The sequence below is a fragment of the Theropithecus gelada genome, chromosome 12 (assembly GCF_003255815.1).
Source record: "Theropithecus gelada isolate Dixy chromosome 12, Tgel_1.0, whole genome shotgun sequence".
Lineage (NCBI taxonomy): Eukaryota > Metazoa > Chordata > Mammalia > Primates > Cercopithecidae > Theropithecus > Theropithecus gelada.
The window spans coordinates 76,895,394-76,921,521 of NC_037680.1; the positions used below are offsets into that span (position 1 = coordinate 76,895,394).

Here is a 26,128-nt window from a genome sequence, read left to right on the forward strand (position 1 = left end):
ATAATAATAATATCCATCTCAAGTAGTTATTGTAAAGATAAAATGAAAAAATACATGTCAGGCACTTAGCACAGGGCCTGACGCAATATGTGTGCAAAAAGAGAAGAGCTCTTATTAGTAAATTACCCCAACCCCCCATATTACAATCAAAAAATGGAGGTCAGGGGTTCTATTGCACCTCTCAAATGACAAGCCTATATCCACATTATGTCTTCTCCACAGATAGAAGGAACCATGGAATTTCTCCCCACTAACTACAGTACTGTCTTTACAACCACCGACTTTAACTTGGTTCTCTGTGGTCTCAAGAGTATTTTTCACACTTTACATTTCCTGTAGACGTTATAAACCATATTTCCCCAATTATAACAGAAGCTCCTAAATCCCTCATGGCACCTAACCCAGTGCTGAGAATACTGCAGGTACTTCATAAGTACTTGTTAAATGAGTTATTGTAAATAAATCAGTATCTATAGACTGTGGGAACCGATATTAGTGAACATTCATGTAATTGCAAAAAAGAGGAAGTATATTCTAGATGAAGAGATCTCACTTTATCAATAATATTCAGAGTTCGCATTTTGAGTGTACTATACTAAACACCTCACGTATGTTATTCCATATATTTCCACAATAACCCTACAATATGTGATCAATTCCTACACAGATTTTACAATACAAGAAACCAAGCGTGTTGTAGTGCTAGGGTCTCAAACTTCATGTTTATACACAGGTAAGCACAGGTGTCAATTTCACTAGAGATATGGCAAGAAAACGTGACTTTGTAAATTTGTAGTAACACAAACAAACTATGAATTAGAATGCAAAATTCACGAGAATTTTTAAGGAATAAAAAGTATTTCAAAAAATACTTTGTGCTTGAAGAGCCACTTCTCTGGCTCCTGGCCCCCACCTTGGGATTTTGAGCATATTTTCTGCTTAGGGTTACTGTTTTGAGAAGCCTTAAGATTTTCTTTGGCTGGGCGCGGTGGCTCAAGCCTGTAATCCCAGCACTTTGGGAGGCCGAGATGGGCGGATCACAAGGTCAGGAGATCGAGACCATCCTGTCTAACCTGGTGAAACCCCGTCTCTACTAAAAAATACAAAAAACTAGCCGGGCGAGGTGGCAGGCGCCTATAGTCCCAGCTACTCGAGAAGCTGAGGCAGGAGAATGGCGTGAACCCAAAAGGTGGAGCTTGCAGTGAGCTGAGATCCGGCCACTGCACTCCAGCCTGGGCAACAGAGTGAGACTCCGCCAAAAAAAAAAAAAAAAGTTTTTTTTTTTTTTTTTTTTTTTTTTTTGAGATGGAGTCTGTCTCTGTCGCCCAGGCTGGAGTGCAGTGGTGCGATATCGGCTCACTGCAAGCTCTGCCTCCCGGGTTCATGCCATTCTCCTGCCTCAGCCTCCAGAGTAGCTGGGACTACAGGCACCTGCCACCACGCCCGGCTAATTTTTTTGTATTTTTAGTAGAGACAGGGTTTCACCATGTTAGCCAGTATGATCTCGATCTCCTGACCTCGTGATCTGCCTTCCTTGGCCTCCCAAAGTGCTGGGATTACAGGCGTGAGCCACCGTGCCCGGCCAGCCTTAAGATTTTCTATGGTTCAGATAATATGAGCAAGCTTCCAATGTGTTTCAAAAACTTGAAGGCGTTTATAAATCCTATTGAGAAAATGGATTTCAGCATACCAGATACTGTTTATACATACGTAATATTAATTAAGTCTTGAATGCAGTGAAAACCTAAGCTGTACACAATTGTCTCCCTCTACAGATTTCTGAAAGGATGGTGCTTCCAAAACATACTTATTATTCTATTGTAAATTACAGGATCAATGAAGCTTAAGATCTGATCTGTTTTTGTTTCTTGTTTGTGTGATTGATGTTTTTGAGGTGAAAATGTTCACCCCCTCCAGCCAAAGAATATTAGCTTTAGATCTCAAGTTTTAAGGCTTTGTTCATAATGAAAGACTTTGAAATGTTAATGAGACTATATGTAAAACGCATTTCAACACTTGCTGATGCAAAGTATTCGTTTCCATGCACATTTGCGTGAGTGTAAACTTAGAATTTATTGGTGATCTTGCACCTGCATTCCTATTTTAGGGCCCATTTATATCTATGTCTACAAAATCTTTTGTTTGGTATGAATGCCCAAGTTTTACTTAATCAAAAAGAACAATGACCCCTAATTGTCACCAGTGTCACGACTGATCATGAAGAAAAGTCAGATCTGTTGGACTGTCATCACTGAGGGTCTAATGACCCCTTTTCAAGTCTGGGCCTTCAGATTTTTATTATTATTATTATTATTATTATTATTATTATTTTGATGAGATGGGGTCTTGCTTTTTTGCCCAGGCAAGTCTTAAACTCCTAAGTCAAGCAATCCTCCTGCCTCAGCCTCCCAAAGTGCTAAGATAACAGGTGTGAGCCACTGCGCCTGGCACAAAATTAATTTTTTTATTTTAGTTTGCAAGAAGAACGTACCTCATTTCATCTTCCTACTTGAATTGTTTTCTCATGCTGCAGATGTTAGTCCCATCCATATGTTGAATTATAATGGCAAACAAATAACATAACCAATCAAAGGTATGGATCCTAAACAGTCTTAAGTGACCCCTGTGGAAAAGGAACTTCCATCCTTCTTTAGATATTCCCTTTAAGTAATAGATTAATTCATTCATTGAATTCTTCACTCAGCAAGCATACTGCATACCTCTTGTGTACCGAGCAGGCAGTAGGTGCCATGGACACAAAGAACTACATAGTGCAGTTCACACCGTAGTCCCGAGAGTGATTGGAGATGCTCGCAGGAAACAGATGGGTAACATTAATTTGCTAAATGGGGCAGGGAGAAACCGTGGCACACTGGGCACCCAACTCCATCTAAAGAGGGCAGCGGCTTCTTGGCTTCAGCCACTTGTCACCATGTAAGAATGTTGACCAACTATGGCCAGAAATTCCAGTACTTTAAGAAATGCCAGAGAGCCAGCTTTCAAATGGAATCTTCTGATTTTTAAATGTGGGCAATGAATTTGTAAATGTAATGTGTGGACCAAACAAGACATATGTACTCTGGCTGAAAATGATAGTGAGCCACCTTTTTGTGACCTTTGGTCCAACTGGGTGTCCTGAGACATCATTTAGCAATATGTTGTCTACATTGAGATGAAACTTTCTTTCACTCTCATCATCCAGACAAGTTTTTCACTAGCTCCTCTGTATTCAGAAAGACTATTAGGCACAGATCTGTCTGCCCAGCCACATGGTATTGTAAATGGGGGCCAGGAGGAGCCCCAGTTAAATAATCAAAGCATGATTAGCATAGTTTGGCAGATGATAAAGCTGTATGAGTTATAGACTAATTATTAACATCTCAATATTGATATCAGCATAAAAAGATAATCTCTTGGGGCTGGGCACAGTGGCTCACGCCTGTAATCCCAGCACTTTGGGAGGCCAAGGCAGGCAGATCATGAGGTCAGGAGATTGAGACCATCCTGGCTAACACGGTGAAACCCCATCTCTACTAAAAATACAAAAAATTAGCCAGGCATGGTGGTGGGCGCCTGTAGTCCCAGCTACTCAGGAGGCTGAGGCAGGAGAATGGCATGAACCTGGGAGGCAGAGCTTGCAGTGAGCTGAGACCACACCACTGCACTCCAGCCTAGGCAACAGAGCAAGACTCCGTCTCAAAAAAAAAAAAAGAAAGAAATGCCTTTGAGTCTGTCTAAAGAATGGTTTCTGATTTGCAGGGAATCTTAACTCTTGATGGATTCTGTACTTCTTTTTGGGCTTTTGCGGTGACTATCTTTTGATATTTTGTATAATAAGAACTGTTAAAATCAGAAATCATATTGTTTGGCCCTGCATGTGTGCTGTGAATCTGGTCTAATAAAGCAGTTGATCCTTGTTCAGCCAAGCATAGAATGTGATTCCGACATGCATGTCATCTTAGATGAACACGTTTTTTCTTATAACTCAAAATGCTTGTCCCGAAGAAATGAAGGCAATTCATATGAGTCAAATTAGCCACAAGTCTATCTATTGAAAGATCCAACTTCATATTTAAATCTCATCCTGTGTGTTTGTATTGATTGCTTCTGAGCACCATAATCTTTTGGGAAACACAGGTATACACACACAGACACTAACTGATAAGCTACTACATCTATTTGAACCTTTAGTTCATCTGAAGATGTGGGAAAATGTTGGAACCAGAGTAGTCCCCAGTGTCTTCTCTACGTGTGCAGGTGCTAAAAAATTCACACGAATCTAGTTCTAGCTGGCCTAACTCACTCTCGAAATTTTTCCATTGGGGACACTTATAGACAGACCTAAGACACTCTGGGGTAGAACTTCTGTTTCTTTGCTGAATGGAAACATATCTGCAGAGTATCAAAAGCAGAGACATTTTTGGCTCACAAAAAATCTAATAAAGTTAGAGTTTTATGTCAGATTCCAATAACATAACTAGTGACCCTAAGTGAGTATGTGTTAAAGTTCAAGAGGGCTGCTGCTGTTAAAGTTTAATAGTGCAGCACATATAGAATGATTTCTGCTTAGTGGACTTCTTGTCTTTGCAGTATCACTCGGAGAGGATTTTAATAAGTGTTGTTTTTCAGAGATCGTTGTTCAGAGTAACAAACTTCAAAAGTCTAAATTCCGTAAGTGAGGTCCTACACCAGTGGAGAAAATGTAGAGTGGGAATGTACAGTGAATCAGAAGGGACTGTGTTTGGCTTGGGGATTGGTGGAGGAGGACAGGAGGAACTGGGTTGTTGGTAATAGGCACAGAGGGTGAACCCGCCTCCGTGACCAACTCAGAAAACACAGTCATGGTCCAACAAAGCAATCAGTCTGTGGAGCGAGAACTGATTCCAAGAAATTAGGTTATTTAATATGTTTCAATCTCTGGCCCTAATGTATGACTCCTCCTTATTTGGCAGTGGAAATCCTGACTGCTCGTCAGAAGAAAGCAGAAGAACTGAAGAGACTCACTGACCTCGCCAGTCAGATGGCAGAGATGCAGCTGGCTGAACTCAGGGCAGAAATTAAGGTCAGTTCTAAAATATCACAGCCTGAACCCTGAGCCAGAGAGCTGATCCCCATTATGTTTGTTTTGCATCCACAGAGTTCTGCTCTCTGAGGATCTAACATCTACACCCAGCTCTCTTCCACAGGGTGGAAATAGAGAACACAGAAGGGGGACGACCCCCATAATCACTGTGTTTAAGTGTAATGTGCTTTGAAGAAATGTGTAAATCCAAAGGAGAGGTACAAGCTATTTTGTCAGTCAGTAGAGACTGACCCAAATAAAGTAACTTGACCATGAATTATAGCTGGGATGGGGGATGTTATTTTCACACATTGTGATTTATAGGTATGCATATAAACACATCCAGAGATGTATACACACACGCGAAGCATGAACGTAGTGTAACGGTGAAGATTAGAAAGCATGTGGACTGTGGAGATTTCTTTCCTAATATTCTTTTCTAGTTTAGTTGCATTCGTATTAAGAATACTATCCATAAATACGTATTTATTAGATTCCTTCATTGACAAGCAACAGAAACTGACCCTGGCTAACCTCAAGGACAAGTAGAATTTGAAAGGATGTGAGTATAGCTCACCAAAGCAGAGCACTATCTGAAAGCTCAGGTCAACAATTAGGTAGGAACTGGGGTGGTTCCGGTAAAATAAATAATCACTAGACACGCTGTCATGGGACCATCAGCCCTGTACCACCCCACTTGGCTCAGATCCCTAAGAGAGAGGCTCTGATTGGCCTCTACTTGGGTCACGTCCATCATTTGGCCCAGAGAGGGTGTGACATCTTGATTGCCAGACCCACCAAGACTATGGATCTTTGAAACTGCATCAGGGTACAGTTACCAGAAGGGGAAATGGTTACCAGGAGGGCAAGTGTAAGTGTTTACAACAAAATAGGAAGAAATTTTAAAATTCCCCTTATCCTCTTTTTCACCCAGTATACCACACACACACACACACACACACACACACACACACACACACACGCCTTCCGGCTTCATACCCACTTCCAGGAAACTAGAGTGGTTGCAAGACACAGCTGCTGCTACCTTTGAAAGTAAAATTGCAAATTGGGGCATAAAACTGCTTGGCGATGATAGACAGTGGCAGGTGACTTTTCAACTCTCTGCCTCCTGGTTGGGCATGAAAGCGGGCCCCATGGGGAAGAGGACCTCACCCAAGGGTGCTGAGGGTGTCAGTGGCCTTTCCACCTTCTCTGTTCTGGCCTTTGTGGCCTCTCACCCAGCCAATTGCAGTGGCCTCCTCACTAGTCTCTGCCTACACTGTCTCCTTGCAGCCTTAAACTCCCAAAGCAGTTATCTCCTTCCCCTCAGAAAGAAATTCACAACTGGACTTCAATATATATTCCGACCTCCATCTCTCTCTACAAAAATCCCAGCTTGTTAGAACATCAAGTAAGAAATATAAAATTGCCAGCTTCCTGGTCTATTGAAATCAACTCATCTTCTGAGTTTCATTTCTGCCTATCAAAATCCCACCCATCATAAAATGGTTAGTAGCACAGGCTTTGGAGTGAAGCAGTCCAGCTGCAAAATTTTCTATTTCTGTGACCTTGGATAAGTTATGTGTTCTCTTAGATTCTTAGAACCTCAATTCCCCCATCTGTAAAACAGAGGTAATAATAGTACTGACTTCGTAATACTGTGATCAGATGAAATGAGATTATCTGGTAAGAATTTGGCCAGTGCCTGGTAAGTGTTCAATGATTTTTTCAATGTTCCCTCTTACATAACTCTTTCCCCATAGACCTCAGTAGGAAATAATTTCTTCTTCTTTTATATTCCTAAAGCACCAACCACATTCCACCTTGTACTGTAGTTAATGGTATCTGTTTTCCTTGCCATTGCTAAACTCCCTGGTAAACTCAGGAAGAGACTGAGTCAGTTATTTCTGTATTTCTCACCGTTGTCTTCTACACATAGATCTTAATTTTAAAGGAATTGAAAAATAATCTTTCTCACTTCTTTCACACCACTTGAAATCCTGCCATTTAAAATAATATCTTCCAGACACTAAAGGCTTTGTGGACTTCCCAGTTCCCTATTAAAATAGGGATGGGGGTCTAGGAAGGAGGACATGTTTTCTCTTGATGGTTAATACCTTAGCAGGCACTTGGCCAAACTCAGAAGACCCTGCCAGAACGCAATTCAGAAAATTACTAGGAGGGCGAGGGGTGCTAAAAGCTTAAATAGATGAGTCAGACACACATTCCATGTAGGCCCAAACGAGAAACACAGGCCCCTCACATATTCCCCAGGCAGGAAGATGATCATTCCCTAGCCGGGTCAGGACTAAGACTGAGCGTGGAGCCTCCCAGCAGCAGGGCTGGAAAGATCCCCACCAGGTCAGCACTGCCGTGACACCGGAAGAGCAGAGTGAACGCATCCACAGGGTGCTTCAGTCATTTCTGTAATCATGGGGTTCCTGCTTTCCATCTCTTTCCTCCAGCACTTTGTCAGCGAGCGTAAATATGATGAAGAGCTCGGGAAAGCTGCCCGGTTCTCCTGTGACATCGAACAGCTGAAGGCCCAAATCATGCTCTGCGGAGAAAGTGAGTTTTGCATACTTGCTAAATAATTCTGTGTGAGTAACCTTGGTGCTATCTGGAGTTGCTATTGGAAATGTCAGGTGTGCAGTCCCCCCAGGGGACTAACGTGAGGTCTAAAGAGATTTAATGGTCTAAGCTCATGACACAAGTCACCAGAAATGTTGAGATTTGAACTTAGAGTCTTCAAATGCCACTGCCCATCAGTAACTCCCCAGGATTTATTAAGTGGAATAGAACAGGTCAACTAGTTTATACCTTTTGCAAACTTTTATGAAGCACTTCCAGTTAAACTGCTTCTCTGATTTCAGACAGCCCTGGTTCTACAGAAACTCATTAGGCAGAGCGTGAGTCTTCCTAACATGTCAGGGAACAATCAGTTATTGTTGTGCAGGGCCCAGCTGTTGCACGGGCCCCTCAGCAGTGCCCTGAGCCTCCGCCCTTAGTTCTCTGTGCTGAGTGAGGCTACAGATAATGAAAGACTTCACTCAGCCATTAGCTTTAGTCTTGTTCCCTATTAAGCCTTAATTAGAGCAGCTAATGTGCAACAAAATTGGCTGCTATATTTTTCCCCCACACCAGCCCACCCACAAGGGGAGGTGGGAATGAGCACGGAAGCGGCTTTAAGGATGGCCGCAAGGAGGAGAGGACTAGTGAATGATGCAGAAACCCACAGCCTCGCAGTCAGCTGAAAAATTAAGATTTGGCTGCACTGCCTATTATGATATAATTAACTATACTACACTGCATACATATATAGTAATACAATTTGCTTTTATCACTTCACAATCTATGGTAGACATTTTTTCATATCAATATATTTAACCAGTCATTTATCTAAGTATAATTGGTGTCACCAGTCTTCTGGTTGCTGCATTTAGATTGCTTCCAGTTTTTCACCATTAAAATAATACTGCTGATCACTTGAGGCCAGGAGTTCGAGGCCAGCCTGGCCAATGTGGTAAAGCCCCTGTCTCTACTAAAAATACAAAAATTAGCTGGGCGTGGTGGCAGGCACCTGTAAACCCAGCTACTAGGGAGGCTGAGGCAGGAGAATTGCTTGAGCCTGGACCCAGGAGGCAGAGATCATAGTGAGTGGAAATCACACCACTGCAGCCTGGGCAACAGAGCACTCCAAAAAAATAATGAATTAATTAATTAACACTGCTGCGAGCATCCTTGTCCACACATCCTTGCCAATTATTTGATTTTCTGACTGCATTTTTAAAAATTATACCCCCCCGTAATCTTCCTTATGAAAAAATCTACCTATTTGCCATTCTCCATCCCCAGCTTTTGCTCCACGCACCTTTCCACTTCAGCCCTCAATGAGCCAAGACAGTGATGCTGAGTGACGCCCTGTCACCGATCTCAGGGGTGATGGAGAGGTGCCCCTTCACCTCCTTTCCTCCTGAGCATTTCAAGTGCCATCTAGTGGGAGAAAATGGTCCCTTACCAAATTCCAGGTGTCCATTCTGAAAGACACCGTAGTCATCCAAAGGCCCTTCTTTCCCAGCTTTGTTGCGAGCACACTGAGAATCCACAGGTGCTGAACCGGAAATAGTGGTCCCTGATCTGCAGACAATAATGACCCCCTGAAACTGAATCTGGTGAGCACAGGAGCCACAGAAATCTCCTGGTCACGTTTGGACAGCCCCAGCTTGCTGTCACACCTTCCCAATACACTGAAGGGACTGGAGATGCATCCCTGACCTTTCCATTTCTCTTGTATTATGACCGCTACTGATCCCGCCTAATCCTCTAGCAGAACTCTGGGATTAAATCTGATCCAACAAAGGGAGCAAACAAAATTGCTTTCAAAAATTGGTGACAGTTTTAAGAATCAAAGAAAGGTCTAGCTGGCAGTCAGATTCTGGTGAACTGTGAGAGGGAAGTAGTGGCTTTATCCTTGAATTGATTCCCTCCAGTTCCGATTCAGTATAATCATGTAGAAATCATCCCAGCAGAAACCACCACTTTCAAAACCAGCAGAAATGGTCATAATAAACGCTGAGCAGACCTGCCTGAGCCCTGAGCCCTGAGCTCTGATGGGTGTCTGCCTAATCAGCCTGCCTTGCCTGTAACCTTGGAAGCGGTGCATATCTGCAGTGAGGCTGCAGGAAACAGGGTTGATTAAAGGTGGGATCATGGAACACTAATGAAATATACAAGATGCCTTAGGGGCTGGCGGGCCTGGCCCTGTGTTTGGGGGATATGCCTGACCCAGAGTAACAGAATTCCTAACATCCAACATCACCCCATTCCCAAGCTCTCAGAACATCATGGATCTGACAGGCCAGAGTGTCCACATAGCTCCCAATCTTTCTGTGTCTGCAGTACCAATTGGTCCAGGGAACTGATCAGGGAGGTAAGAATGGGTTTGGTAATGGGGGATCTACGAGGCAGAGTGCATTTGCAGACAGGGCCAGAGAGGGAACCTTGAAGTTTCATTATCTCTTTTCCCTTGGTGGTTCTTGACCTAAAGAATAATATTTAAGTTGCTCAGATATGTCTTATTTCCTACAAATGTCTCCCAACTTGGATGATTATGCTGTAATCACAGTTCAGTGATTCCCACAAGAGAAATTTGGTTGTTCTCTTAAGCACCAAGGTGCCCTTTCAAATAACATCTTTCAAAAGAAAACTTTCTTAATGTTTCTGTGGAGCTCCTGGCCAGTTTCTTCATCTTCTAGCGCTTCGTAATGGGTTACTGAGGCAGCAGTGTTGGAGGTGCAGCTCATAACACTGAGCACTTTCTTATTGCAGTTACACATCCAAAGAACAACTATTCCTCAAGAACGCCCTGCAGCTCCCTGCTGCCTCTGCTGAATGCACACGCAGCAACCTCCGGGAAACAGAGTAACTTTTCCCGAAAATCCTCCACTCACAATAAGCCCTCTGAAGGCAAAGCAGCAAACCCCAAAATGGTGAGCAGTCTCCCCAGCACCACCGACCCCTCTCACCAGGCCATGCCGGCCAACAAGCAGGTAAGCAGACACTGGTGCAGGGTGCCGGGGCGGGGAACCTGTTTCCAGAGGAATGAAACAGCAGCTACTAGATTCTGGGCCTCCTGGGGTCACACTTAGACTCCCGCCACCTGCCCTCAGCCACTCCCCACCCAGCAGCACTGCCCAGCTGGCCTCTTGGGAACTCCCCTGGTTGCCCTCGTCCATGCCTCCCGGGTGCTTTCCCGTGTGGAGGAAGTGGCCTGTTTACACTCTTGACCGCACGAGCAGAGTCCACCCAGGTGACACGGCTCTTCTCATGACTAGGACTGCCACCATCCCTGGGGCCCCAAAACCAGCCCACATGTGGAAGGGACCCACAGAGACTCAGGAACAAGATTTGGAACCTGGCCACTGAAACCACTAATGAGAGGAAACCTGGCATTTGTTTTTTAAGATATTTTAATCCCCACTTATGTTTAGCTGATCAATAAGAGGCTAAAGTTAGTGCAGTCTTTTCTTGGGGTTTCAGTAAGGAGAATACGTTTCAAAATGACATTCTTTATTCTTATCTACTGTGACGTCTAAAAGCACAAGTGTCCAAAGAACAATCTTCCTTCTCTCCTTCTGCTTCTCCACTATATCTTTTGGAGGTGATTTCCCCCTTATCCTTAGAGAATTAACAAAAAATTGGGATCTGCCGGGTGCAATGGCTCACTCCTGTAATCCCAGCACTTTGGGAGGCCGAGATGGGCAGATCACTTGAGGTCGGGAGTTTGAGACCAGCCTGGCCAACATGGTGAAACCCTGTCTCTACTAAAAACACAAAAATTAGCCAGGCATGGTGGCACATGCCTGTAATCCCAGTTACTAAGGAGGCTGAGGCAGGAGAATCACTTAAACCTGGGAGGTGGAGGTTGCAGTGAGCCAAGATCATACCACTGCACTCCAGCCCGGGCAACAGAGTGAGATTCCATCTCAAAAAAAAAAAAAAATGGATCTGATGATATAGAAGTTGGACATGCTATGCTATAAAGATACATTTTATCTCCAAGAAAAAGTCTTTTTTTTTTTTTTTTTTTTGTAAGTCTTTTAAAATGCTGGTTTTCTAACAGGTGTGTTGTCGGGTTTTGTTGTCTTGGCCTTTGAGAATTCTTATTAATGACATTGACAGGTGTTTCTCAGGCCCTGAAGTCTTCATGAGCTGTAAGATAGCACTTTGACAAGGCGCATGTTATAATCTCATTAGTTAAAGATAATAATCACATCTGTTTTCACTTGTAGTCTAAATATATCTTCACAGCTTTTGTTCTTTTTTTTTTTTTTTTTGGCACAATCTCGGCCGACTGCAGCCTCAACCTCCTGGGCTCAAACAGTCCACCAGGCTCAGCCTGCAGGGTAGCTGGGACTACAGGTGTGTGCCACCATGCCTGACTAATTTTTTTTGTATAATTTTTGTAGAGATGGGGTTTTACCATGTTGCTCTCAAACTCCTGGGCTCAAGCAATCTGGCTGCTTCAGCCTCCCAAAATACTAACATTACAGGCATGAGCCACCGTGCCTGGGCCTCTGTTCATTATTAAAGACGATGCTAATAATCAAGTCTAAAATTTAATCTATTTTCCTTTTTCATAATTTGTTTAAAAACAAAGGAGGCCAGATTAAGTACTATCCATATAAATACTTTTTCAGTTCTCTGGTTTAGCATTTTAGGTAATGGCTCATGTAAGTTGAAATATACTCAGATATCTAAGTGAGAACGCTGTAGACCCAGGCAAGAAGGGCCTGTGGACTGGGCACTGTGTTTTCAAGTAACCTTCTTGATCCTCCTGCAGCCATGGCCCTCTCTGCAGAATAAGGAGTCAGAGAGAGCAAGGAAACAGGGCCACTGGAAATTACACTCTTTGTTCTGAAGCATGCTGCCAGTCAGTACTCGAGATCCTGGGTTTCTCTTCCCACGTGGGCCCAAGCCTGCTCACAGGATCTGCCTGGACCACTTTCCTGTATACATCATCTTGAAGACAAACAACATAGCCAGTTTTCACACCCATCCGCCCAAAGGGTGGGAGTGGAGGCGATGCTTAGGTGTGCAGGCTGGAATGTCTGCATTTGTGTGCCCAAGGCCCCCTTACAATGTGGGATGGAGCCAGAGGCAGGAAAAGACAGTATTCAGACATATGGTGTGTGAACCCCGAAAATGTGAGACGGGTCTCAGATAACTTAGAAAGTTTATTTTGCCAAGGTTGAGGGCATGCACCCATGACACAGCCTCAGAAGGTCCTGATGACATGTGCCCAAGGTGGTGGGGCACGGCTTGGTTTTGTACATTTTAGGGAGGCAGGAGACATCAATCCATTTGTGTAAGGTGAACATCGGTTCAGTCCGGAAAGGTGGGACTCCTGGAGGCAAAGGCGGACAACTGGAAGCGAGGAGGGGGCTTCCAGGTCTTAGGTAGATGAAAGACAGATGGTTGTATTCTTTTGAGTTTCTGATTAGCCTCTCCAAATGAGACAGTCAGATACGCATTTATCTCAGTGAGCAGAGGGGTGACTTTGAAGAGAATGGAAGCCAGGTTGGCCCTAAGCAGTTCCCAGCCTGACGTTTCCCTTTAGCTTAGTGATTTGGGGGCCCCAAGATTTATTTTCCTTTAACAGATGTATGGACCTACATTTGTACTCTTGCTCTAGGCTCTGAATTAGTGGGGGTTGGTCTGCCATAAACCTATACCATCCAGTCACAGTGCACAAATTAAGAACCTTATATATTTGTAACTCATAAAATTTCATGTTTTCGTAAGAGGCTTGATTTTCAAAAAAGGTTTATGTTTATGTTACAACTTAAGAGTCTTGTCAGGAGACAGTATATAAAGTAGGAACAGCTCCGCCATTTCCCAACTATAGATAGACCTTGGGCAAGTCCCTGAAACTCCTTATCCTCATCTATAAAATGAAGCACATAATAGCAACTATCTTAGAGGGTGATTCTGATGTTAAATGAGGTAGTGCATGGTGAGGAACCCCATTCAGTGCCTGGTAAGCACTCAGTGAGTGTTGGCTATTACTGACCTCGAGGAGTTCAGAAATCTTTCCCTTGCACAGGAGCTTAATCCATTGCATCCTTACTACTCATCCATTTATGTTCCTGGCCACTGATTTGTTGAAGGAATGATTTTTTAATAGAGGCTTCAAAATTTATTTGCTTATGACTGCAGAAAGTTTAGAAAAACAACGAATTACCTCTGTGAAAATACACCTTATTTCTTCATGCCACCAAGACCTGCCAGATGCACTTCACCCCTATATTTGTCTAAGATAATATTTCTGAACTATAAAGATATTTGTTTTGAAATAAATTAGAAAAGCTACTTTAGAGAAGAAAAGTTACAGAATTTTACTTTTTCTTCACTTATGTAATTAGAATTCCTATGCATGGTTTTCAACAGGAAATTTTCCTTGACCCCTTCACAGGCCTCGCAACAGGGATGCCTCACTTACTCAGCCTGAAGCTCTCAACCCCTTGAGGGAGGGAGAGCATGCAGGTGAGCAGGTGCAGGAGCTAGAGCAAGCACTTTTGGGCGCTGGCAGGATCAAAACTCCATGCAGTCCCACAGCAGCGCCTAGGGTGGTACCCGTGACCCCTGGAGCCCAGAGGCATGCGTTACAATGCTCTTTTAGCTTTTCAGTTCAAGGATGGCTTGAGTGTTTAACAGCTCAATAAACCTACTTTTTCATGAAGGCAGAGGGTCAGTGTGACACTTTCCTGTATCCTGAGCTCTTGTCCAGCATCCATGAAAAATCAGGTCATATGAACAAATTGTAAACACGGGGGATTTTATTGCCAATGAAAGTGGCTTTCAGCAGGAGGGAGAGCTGGAAAATGGCGATGGAGTGAGAACATATTGTTCCCCTGAAGTCCAGCCGTCTCCGACTGGACTCTTCTCCGAAGTCCTGCCATCAAGCAGTCCCGCTAAAGTCAAGCTGCTTCTCTCCGGCTCAGACTGCAGTCTCCGACGTGCAGCTGCTTCTCCTCTTCTCCTCTTCTCTGCTCTGTGCCAGTGGAGCCTGGGATTTTGATGGGTACAGGATGTGGGGTGGGGTGGGCCAGCGGTGGTTTTGGAAAAGGCAACATTTGAGCAGGAAAACAGGAATATAAAGTTCTCACTTTGGGCTTGAGAGTGGGGCTTGGCAAGGGACCCCGCCCTTTTCCTGTCTACAATTTCTGTGCCTCCTGTCCCTCTCAGTCTCTACAGAATGTCTTGGAAATCTGCGTAGTACAGGATCATCATTACTCTTCCCCTGGCTTCTATTTTATTCTGCTATAGTTTAAGCATCTTTATGAATTTTATTTGACCCAGTTTTTGAATTGTCTGTCTTAGGCTTCTGTAACCTCTCTTTCAGTTCCACTTACAAAACAGTCCACTGTTCTTTTAAGATTAATAATTTTATCTGCTTGACCTCATCTTCATGTTTTCTGATTCTTCTGGTGTATTTAAAAAAAAAAAAAAAAAACACTTACCTGTGGCTAGCGATTTGGTTTCCCTGATGTCTACTGGTGTCATCTGTGGCTTGCTGGCATCTGATACTTATCTCTTTTCTTTTTTGGTAGAACGGATCTTCTAACCAAAGACGGAGATTTAATCCACAGTATCATAACAACAGGCTAAATGGGCCTGCCAAGTCGCAGGGCAGTGGGAATGAAGCCGATCCACTGGGAAAGGGCAACAACCGCCACGAACACAGAAGACAGCCGCACAACGGCTTCCGGCCCAAAAACAAAGGCGGTGCCAAAAATCAAGAGGCCTCCTTAGGGATGAAGACCCCCGAGGCCCCGGCCCATTCTGAAAAGCCCCGGCGAAGGCAGCACGCTGCAGATACCGCGGAGGCCAGGCCCTTCCGGGGTAGTGTCGGTAGGGTTTCACAGTGCAATCTCTGCCCCACAAGAATAGAAGTTTCCACAGATGCAGCAGTTCTCTCAGTCCCGGCTGTGACGTTGGTGGCCTGAGCTAGGAGGAAAAAGAGCAGTTTCCATTCAGTTTTGGTTCCCTGCCCGAGGTGCTGACCCAATTCGCTGCCAAAAGAGAATCAATCAGAATATACAAATCCTGTATGGTTGTGTCATCCTCTCTTAATCATTTTTACTAATTCTAATAATCAGCTCTAGCTTGCTTCATAACTTTCATGGCTTTGCTTGATCTGTTGATGCTTTCTCTCATCAAGACTTTGCAGCATTTTAGCCAGGCAGTATTTACTCATTGTTAGGAAAATCAAGATGTGACTGAAGATCAGAGGCTCAGTTAGCAACCTATGTTGTAGCAGTGATGTCAGTCCATTGATTGTCTTTAGAGAGTTAATGTTACAAAAAAGAATTCTTAATAATCAGACAAACATGATCTGCTGAGGACACATGCGCTTTTGTAGAATTTAACATCTGGTGTTTTTCTGAAAAAATATATATACATATATTGCTTTATTTGAAACAAATTAAAATATGCTGCATTTGACACCTGGCTAGTTTCTTTTATTGATACCCACCTAGTTATTGAATGTACTGTTTAGTGCTTTCAAAAAAAAACTTTAGAGACTAGAGGTTGTGGCGCAAAGCTCTGTGTAATAAATACTGTTTCTCTTGAGACAAGTACTTTTTCAGGAAAAAAAAAATATATATATATATATATATGTCTTTTCAATTAGATTACACACAAATAGATGGATGTGCACCCTGACTGTCTTAGACACACCATGTGGCAGTTGGGCAGTTGGAAACGTTGGTTGCAAGTACCACAAACCTCAGCTGAGCCCAGCTTAAACAATAAGAATTTATTGGTTCAGTGAGTGAAAAGTCCAGTTGGTCCAGTTTGATCAGGGTTTCAGCTCTCATCTCTTTTTTATTTTTCCTTTTTCTTTTTTTTTCCTTTTTTTTTTTTTTTTTTTTTTTTTGTTTGAGACAGAGTCTCGCTCTGTCACCCAGGTGGAGTGCAATGGCAAGATCTCGGCTCACTGCAACTTCCACCTCCTAGGTTCAAGCCATTCTCCTGACGCGGCCTTCCGAGTAGCTGGGATTACAGGCGTGTGCCACCACGTCCAGCTAATTTTTATATTATTAGTAGAGACAGGGTTTCACCATGTTGTCCAAGCAGGTCTCGAACCCCTGACCTCAGGTGATCCACCCCCTTTGGCCTCCCAAACTGCTGAGATTATAGGCATGAGCCACCGCACCCAGCCAGCTCCCATCTCTTGATTATCTTAGCTCTCCTTTCCTCCTTGGGTTGACATTGCATTCAGAATGATGGCAGAGGGCCACCATACTCTTGAGACTCAAGTCTATTCTCCACACTGTCCAGAGGAGAGAAGTTATCCTAGTAGCTTCTACATGGAGCAAGTGTCTTTCTCAGAAATTCCAGCAAAGGTCTTGCATACCATTGCTGGTAGGCCTGTCTCTTAAACCAATCATGAAAGAGTGGAGAGAAGTGAATGGGATGAACTAATTTGCATAGACTAATCAGAGCCCACCCCTGGAGCCGCGGTGTGGCCATCTTCCCAGAGTTCCTGAGCTAGATGGAGAAGGGGTACTTCTCAGAAAGGGAAAATGGATACCTGGTGGCCCAAACCCCAAACAGCCCCAGTTCCCCTAACTTTGACTGCAGGGCAGTCCAGTTTGGGTGCTGCTTCCATTGCACTCACATGTGTCCTACAGATTTGTTGGCTCCTCACAGGTGCAAATGCTTTTTCTCAGCTCAATATTAACATTTTTTCTGGCAACCCGGGTTCACTGGTTCTCCTCCACAGAGCAGCCCCGAGCAGCTGAGCCTGCAAGCCACGCAAGCATCTGTTTCTTCTTTTGCCAAGTACAGGAGGATGTTTGCTGTCTCTGTAGCGAGCTTTCCGAGGTCTCTGGGTGTACCCAGAGATTTAATAGGAATTCTAAATGTTAAGTCACATTCCAGGAAGGAAGGAAGAGTTGTTCGTTCAAATAAGAAAGATAAATGTTCTGCGCTGTAGGCCCTGTTTACCCCATCTGAGGCCCTGAATTTATATATTACAAGACAGAAGGATTTTACACAGTTTTTTATGTAGCAAGATTTTGCTTGCACTGAAAAATATCATTGTAAATGTGACCACTTTAAAGATGAGTCAAGTAATTCTTCGAACAGGGAAAAAAATGAATTTGCCAGGTCAGGAGTGCACCTGCCTTTGTCAGAGTCGAACCCAACCACTCTTGACCTCGACTCACTCCCTCAGGGTTAAGAAATCCCAAACACATTCCTGAGCACAGAGCAAATACTCCCATGTCACTGAAAAGAAACAAAAGAATGCTAACAAGTGCTCAGACCTGATTACATTTTTTCCAATATTTTGGCCTTTTTTTTTTTTTTTTTGAGACAGGGTCTTGCTCTATCACCTAGGCTGGAGTGCGTGATCATTTCTCACTACAGCCTTGAACTCCTGGGCTCAAGCCATCCTCAGCCTCCCAAGTAGCTAGGACTACAGGTGTGCACCACAATGTCCCAGGTAATTTTTTTTAATTTTTAGTAGAAACGAGGTCTCAGTGTGGTGCCCAGGCTGGTCTTGAACTCCTGAGCTCCAGTGATCTTCCTGCCTTGACCTCCCAAAGTGTTAGAATTACAGGTATAAGCCACCTCACCTGGCTGGTTTTTGCCTTTCTTATAGACCCTGGGCATGTGAGCATTTATTAATTTGCATTTTTGAAACAGTAATTTCAATATTTTAGTGCCAGTGTCAGGCCACTTAAACACTATATTACATATCTTCATCTGTCTGGTGGAACTATTGGTGTGATCCTAGAGAACTGAGTCCTATTCTGCCATTCATTTAAAGTGTTTTAAATTCTAATCTCTCTACTTAATGCACAGGAGTCAAAAGAATAGATTCTTCTCTCTTAAACATTTGCTTAGTAGAGGTTAAAATAGTTTAATACTCATGAAAATCGAATAACTTCAAACTCACATTGTAGCACATAGATCTTCCACCAAGACTTCATCTGTGAAATCCACACTTCCCTGTTGGGTTCCCAATTACATTCCAAATTTACATTTCTTTTGAGAATCTCTGCATACTCCAGCTCTGTCTAGAAGTGCTTAATGCAGCAAGACACAAAGTTAAACGCAAATTACTGCAAAATTCACCCTCAATGGAGGACTAGAAACACAACATGTCCAATTTAAAGCTCAGTTCACAAGCAGTCCAATTCTGCTGGCTTCAAAAAGAGACTCTAATTAAACATTCTTAGGGAAGGACATCAAATGAGGTTAATGGGAAACGTTACCAGATTAAAAGCAGTTTTTTGCCAAAGTAACATTTGGAAATTCTGACTCTCTGAAAGCCTTGATTTGAACCTCAAACTTGATTTCACCGTAAGAAGTGGGGATCAAGGGCCTGCGCAGTTCTTTTCCTAGACCAGTTCGGTGCTCCCCACCCCCTCGCAGGCACAGGTCCGCAACCAGATAGGGAGATGCCTGATTTCAGGCTACCTTTGACAAAGCTTTCTCCCTCCCTCCCTCCCTCCCTCCCTCTGCAGGCTGCATCCCACGCTGCCTGCTTAAAGCGCCCTCATGTGTCTACAGATGGTAAAATGTTTATTTCTCAACAGACATTACAGTGATAGCATCCAATGACCTACGTAACGGCACCCTTTTTTGCCGTACTTGTTTTTTGAGACGGAGTCTGGCTCTGTGGCCCAGGCTGGAGTGCAGTGGCCGGATCTCAGCTCACTACAAGCTCCACCTCCCTGGTTCACGCCATTCTCCTGCCTCAGCCTCCCGAGTAGTTGGGACTACAGGCGCCCACCACCATGCCCGGCTAATTTTTTGTATTTTTAGTAGAGACGGGGTTTCACCGTGTTAGCCAGGATGGTCTCCATCTGTTGACCTCGTGATCCACCCGCCTCGGCCTCCCAAAGTGTTGGGATTACAGGCGTGAGCCACCGCCCCCCGACCCCAGTCACTTGTTCTTAAATTTCTTACGCAAACTATAAAATAGCAAAAGACCAAAAAAAAAAAAAAGGAAAAAAAGCAATTCACCTAATACATTGTTCCAGCATTTCCTTGAAAGTACTGACCCATCTCAATGGCTCTGCTTTTGTGAGAAAATTATGAAGAGTTGCGAAGTACTAGTGATTCTCTTGTTACTTAGCTAAGAATTTGAAGCATAATTTAAATACTATTCTTTACAATCCATTATGAGGATTTAAAAAACCTTTTTGCTTCTTTAATACATTCTAACAAAGTTTTCTGTTTATTCTTAGTTTCAAAGAACCAGGTCCCCAGTCCTGGGAGGCTGCTCCACTGGCGGACCAGTGTTTAATCTCATTACAGCAGCCCCGCAGGCAAAGGCTCTCTGGTCTGAATCTAGTCTTTCTGAGAAATACACAATGCTGCTCTCATCACTCAAGGTTCTTACACATTACTGATTAATTATCAGAAGCCCCTTTGTCTGAGAACTCTTTTTTCCCACAGCTCAGAGGAGCTTCTGGGGCTGCCACTAAATTCCAGTTTCATAGGAAGAATTGCCACAAACAAATTTTACAGAATAATGAGTATATTCTAAAGCAAATTTGTCTGAGAAATTATGTAGACTTCTGGCAAAAAAAAAAAAAAAAAAAAAAAAATTCAGAAGCATGTCTGTGAGACAATGGCCAAAGAACTTCTACAAAAAAATAGCAGTGTAAAAAAAAAAGATATCCATTTCTTATTCTTTTTTTTTTTTTTTTTTTTTTTTTTTTTTTTTTTGATAGGGTTTTATTCTGTAGCCCAGGCTGGAGTGCAGTGGTGCAATCACAGCTCACTGCAGCCTCCACCTCCTGGGCTCAAGCGATTCTCCAGCCTCAGCCTCCCAAGTAGCTGGGACCAGAAACACGTGCCACCACACCTGACTAATTCTCGTATTTTTAGTAGAGATGGGGTTTCGCCATGCTGCCCAGGCTGGTCTTGAACTCCTGAGCTCAGGCAATCTGCCCACCTTGGCCTCCCAAAGTTCTGGGATTACAGGTTTGAACCATCATGCCCAGCTATCCTGTTTTTAACTTCAGATACTTAGATTTGAATTCAATTTAATTGTTCCTAGTCCTCTGAAAGAACCCGCTTTCTGTAAGTTACCATCATTGTGTAACAAGTCAGCCAATAACATCATTACTCCTCTGCCAACACCTGACATATAGTAGGCACTCAAGGAACACTGATTAGAAGAGAGAGAAGATATGAATAGGTAACCAACTCCAATACCTCCAGAAAATTCTGGAGTCTAAATGACTTGTGCAGAGTAACCCAGTAAAACAATCCTAGAGCAAACAGGAGAAGAGAGCAGAGCAGCTGAAGTAACCGACCCTCAAAGTCACCTGTCTGGATTCCAGCACTGTCTCCACCACCTCCTGGCTGTGTAAACCTGGGCACGTTTGTAAACATCTCCTTACCTTAGTTTGTCCACAGGTGAATGGGGCAAGTAACTGGAACTACCTCACAGAGTTGTTATGAAGATTGAATAGTTAATATTTGCAAAGCATTAGGAATAATGCCTGGCACTTTATATAGATCCCAGGCAGGAGACAGTAACCACAGAATAATTTGCTAGGGAAGCTTTATCAATGTATATGGGGAAGATAGATCGACAGAAATAACTGGTAACAGGAGATTAGCTACTAAAGGGTAAGAACTCTGAAGACAACAGGAATCGCTGATACAGGGACTAGTCACTACTAGAGGCGAGACAGAGTACCCAAGAAACGAATAAGCTTGAAAGAGCTTTCCCCCACCCTCAAGGCTGACACTGGGCCTTGTTGGAGAGGGCGCAGCTGTGGCCACTGGAGGATGGAGCAGCTTGCTGAGGTGTTGCAGGCTGGAGCTGGCAAGCTGGAAGCCACTCAGATTCACCAGGAATCCACCTGCAGGGGTGCCATTAAACCTGCTGGGACTGCAGCTGGAACACCAGCAAAACTCACCTGGAAACCACACACAGGAGTGTTGTTGAATTGTCTGTGGAGCCAGCAGGGAGGCCCACTCAAAAGGAAGCTGCACGAGGCAGTGCTTGCTGAGGGTGAAAGCCACTGAATATCCCACACTGGAACCAAGCACTGCAGCAGCCAGACCCGGGATGCACCCTGAACCTGGAAGAAAAGGGCCCTTCTGCAGTGTCCCACCAATGACAAAGCTTAACATCATGCCAGCTGGTGAGAGAGAAGTGTTTACAGGGTCCAGCTCTAGTATCACAAGGAGCACAATAAAAAGTGGATTTGGAAACAAGAGGCGATGAATTGATAACCAACATATCCTTAGTAAGCTCTATAAGAATATTTGACCAGGCCAGGTGCAGTGGCTCATGTCTGTAATCCCAGCACTTTGGGAGGATGAGGCAGGTGGATCACCTGAGGTCAGAAGTTCAAGATCAGCCTGGCCAGCATGGCAAAACCCCATCTCTACTAAAACTACAAAAATTAGCTGGGCTCGGTGGTGGGCCCCAGTAATCCCAGCTATGTGGGAGGCTGAGGTAGGAGAATCACTTGAATCCAGGAGGTGGAGGTTTCAGTGAGCCAAGATTGTGCCACTGCACTCCAGCCTGGGCAACAGAGTGAGACTGTCTCAAAAAAAAAAAAAAAGTGTTTGATCAATAGAATAAATAGCTATGCAGCATACAGAAGACTTGAGTCCTATCTAGTTCATCTCTGGGAATAGGAGTAGCAAGCTCCTATAAGAGCAGACCTAGCGTTGTGCTTAGGGGCCCGGACTCTGGAGTAAGATGACATGGATGTGAATCCTAGCTTTGCCTTCTGCTAGCAGCTGGACAGCTCACTTAACCCCTCTGTGCTTCCGTTTCTCCATCTGTAAGATGGGGATGATAATAATGCCCACCTGCATCATAGGGTTAGCATATTAAATAAGTTTATAAAGAATTAGAAGAGTACATCTTACCTTTTATTAGGTAGTTGCTTGGTCAGAACAGCAAGTGAAAATGTTCCAAATTTTATGCCAAAACCAGAAATGTAATTGGGAGCTTAAAGGATGGAGTTTTTAAAAACGAGACATCCTTCCTTCTGTATCATCCTCCCCGTCAATTCCCATGGCTCTACTCATGCCTATGATTGACAGCTCCGATGTTTTCTTGCTGATCCACAGCCCCTGATTAGGAGAGGCAGTTAATCTGCTCAAGTTAAGTCACCCAGTTAGAGCAATGGTTCTCAACTGGGGATAACAGATGCACCCCCCGACCCCAGGAGACATTTGGAAAAGTCTGGAGATATTTTTTATTGTCACGACTGGGGCAGGAGTGCTAGCCAGGGATGCAGCTAAACATCCTATAATGCACAGTATAATCCTAACAATAAAGAATTATTTGGTCTAAAATGTCAATCAAGCCACTGTTGAGAAACCCTGATCTAGAGGGTACAGGGGTTTGAAGAAAGGAGACAGAAGTTGAGTAGATGAGCCAGGACATGTTTCCTTGATTCCTCCAGCTATGCTGGGTTCTTGGCTCGTTCAGCCTCGGTGACCAGCTCCAGACTGTCTGACCTATAGCTGGGTCTAAATGTACAATTTCTGATGTCCCTGGACTACTAGTGTCATCTACATAGAAACCGAATGCCCAGGTCTTCCACACCAGGAAATGAGGGAATAGATTCTTGAAAGAGCTGCTATTGAAACAAAACTATTCAAAACCTTAAGAAATCTTGGCAGAAGGCAGTTTGCCTTTTCTCATCATTAGTAAATATTCTACCTTTTTCTTTCCATGACAGGCTCTCTGTTTGAAACAAGTCTCTCTTCTAAGCCCCAGGCCCCCCAGTTCATACCTGGAGCTCAGCAGAATTTTACTAAGGCAATGAGGGTTTTAGGGTGGAAGAAGCAAATGAAAAGCATGAGAAACAACGTTATAAAATGAAAAGCTGTTAAATAAACAAGCAGGACAGAATACTGACTGACAGTTACTATAAAATTCTATTTGTCTTAGCCACAGCCTACATCAGAAGCCATTTAGCTAGCAAATATAAAACATGTATGGGCTGTCTGAGGCAACACATGTGAACAAAGAAAAATTAGCTTTTCTCTAACAATGTAAACCATATGTCTCTTATGAGGCTGAGAAGAATATAAGTGAAAATGGCTGCTTTGAGACTGCACCACCAACCAAATTGAAATATGAAATTCTGGAAACAGCTGGAAAGCAATTTTTTTTTCCTGTTAGCTATTTATGATGTTTCTGTTTTTGGCCGTCCTACACGTTTGAAACCCTGCATACTAACTGCGGCCCTCAACAAAGAACCACTCATCTACTCACTGTCTCCTGACTGGGGAATCAGTAACTTGTTGATAGTTTTCAAGAGAGAGTTTCAACATATGGAAAAGACAGAATTTTTCATAATTAAAAAGTTCCTGTTTAACTTTCAAAAACACACATGTAAGTCATTTGAAAATACTTTTCATTTGCTATAATAGAAGCTCTTTCCCTATGTTTTACCAAGTTCATACTTTCTATTTAGTCTCCAACCAACATCCTACCAAATATAGATCAAAGCTATTGAAAGGGCCTGCAGATGTAACATAATCCTATCTAAGGTGATCTCATACTCATATAAATGTCGGCATTCTTCCCTTTACCGAACAACTTGCCACCACAGGCCTTGTGCACATTCAAAATGCATTTAAATCAAAGGTTTTCTATGAACAATTTCTCAAGTAAAGCCGAACATGCTTGTATGTTAATTCCTGCTGTAAAAGTCAAGGTATAGCTGGTCAGTCATTATACTGTATTTAACCATGGACTGGAAAGTGAATCAACAATTTTTTTTTTAATGTTAGCACTTGCTAAGGAAGCAATGGGATTCAGTCTGTGAATGAAAAAGAACTTACATCAGCACGGGAGATGCACTGAATTAGGAGCAGGGAGGCCAGACCTCTGCTTTCCTCTCTGGAAAGTCAGGAAGCATCAGCCACGGATCTGATGATGCATGTCTCTAAATTACTTCAAACAACGCGAAAAGTTACGTAACTGTTATGGTCATTACCAATAGTAATTGTGGTCATTAGCAATATTCACTGTCTCAAGGAATTTTCAAAAGCACCTCCTTTGTTACCCTGACAGTAAGGGGAACAGAGGGGAACTGCAAGGTCAAAAAGCAGTTTCCATACCCTCTGAAGATTGCTATCAGATACATTTTCTAAAATAATTTGGAGATAGGAGGTGGCCCTCAACTGTTCAGAAATGTATTAAAGGCCTACTGTGTACCAGACTCTAGAGGGACAGAAACAACAGTCCCTGTTTAGTAGAAGACAGTCACATAATCTAATATTTTCCTGCTCAAAAACTTCAAATATTGAGGAAATTCACACTTTTACTTCCTCCCTCTAGCTTTTCAGTGATGCAGTGTGGTTCTGCAGAAATCAGATAATGGGGCTAAAATGTGTACACTCCCTATTGTGTAGCCTTAACTTTTCTGAAACTCATTTTCTTTGTCTTTAATCTCAACACTTTGGGAGACCAAGGTGGGAGGATGGCTTGAGGCCAGGAGTTTGAGAGTACCGTGGGCAACATAGTGAGACCTCATCTTTACAAAAAAAGGTTTTTTAATTGGCCGGGTATGGAGTACATGCCTGTAGTCCCAGCGAGTTACTCCGGAGGTTGAGGTAGGAGGATTGCTTGAGCCCAGGAGTTGAAGGCTGCAGTAATCCAAGATTGTGCCACTGCATTCTAACCTGGGTGACAGAGCAAGACCCTGTCACTATAAAAAAAAAGATTTGAAAAATTTGAAAGAAATGTAAAAAGCAATGAAATCACATATGTGAAAATACGTGCTGAATTCTAACATAAGGCATTATTAACAAAACAAATCCTTCATTAGGTCCCCACTGCCAGCCTTAGGCTATCCATGACACAACTAACCAGTTTTAATCAGGGCAAACCTGTTTGCAACACAGATTATGTGAAAGGGTATAGTCACTAACCTTTTTTAAAATATATGAACAATACTTAAATATCCTACTAATCATTAAGTATTTCTAAGTGCCTCCTGATCCAACTTTATAAACCTACTTCTCAAATCACTATTTATAAAGCTTTCATTTTTTTTTTTTTTTAGGAAGAGCAATGGGTTATGATGAATTACCAACGCTTTTAGTATTTGCACAGTCTGGTATTAAGAAAAATGTTTTTCCATGTAAAGTGAAGCTAGCCACCAGGAAACCACACCCAAGTAATGTTTATGTTACTCGAGCATGCTGAATTTGACTTTGACTCCTGATATCCATAAGGGTGCATCTTCCCCTTCCCTACTGCAGCTGTCCCGGCCTTCAGTAGATATTCAAAGTCACTCCTCTTACAAAGACTAAGTGTGCTGAATGGATTTCCCTTAAACTACTTGATGCAAAGAAATGGAGGATGTCAACAGAATCACCCATGATTAATCATCAACATGTTTCCTGTCTAGCAACTCAAAATGTCCTAAATCAAGCAATACTAATAATGTCCAGATTGGTAGTTGTGAAAATTCACTTGGTCTTTGATTTCCACAATGCCTGGATTCTCTATAATAGCATTTTCAAAAGTGACTGAATATTTTATGT

The 26,128-nt window shown here is 43.1% G+C and overlaps 1 protein-coding gene across 10 annotated transcripts in view; it reads left to right on the top strand.

Annotated features, from left to right (window-relative positions):
- Positions 1-16,069, top strand: part of SPATS2L (spermatogenesis associated serine rich 2 like) — a 172,100-nt gene extending 156,031 nt beyond the window's left edge. For 4 of the 10 annotated variants that reach the window (XM_025405002.1, XM_025404999.1, XM_025404998.1 and 1 more), the window contains 4 exons: positions 4,953-5,062; positions 7,528-7,630; positions 10,391-10,611; positions 15,175-15,737. In XM_025405002.1, the coding sequence (XP_025260787.1) occupies positions 4,953-5,062; positions 7,528-7,630; positions 10,391-10,611; positions 15,175-15,570 (830 nt within the window). In that variant the 3' untranslated portion in view covers positions 15,571-15,737. Of the gene's footprint in view, positions 1-4,952; positions 5,063-7,527; positions 7,631-10,390; positions 10,612-15,174 lie in introns of all 10 variants that reach the window. The other 6 variants (XM_025405001.1, XM_025405004.1, XM_025404997.1 and 3 more) reach the window with 2 other exon arrangements.
- The last annotated feature ends 10,059 nt before the right edge of the window (positions 16,070-26,128 follow it).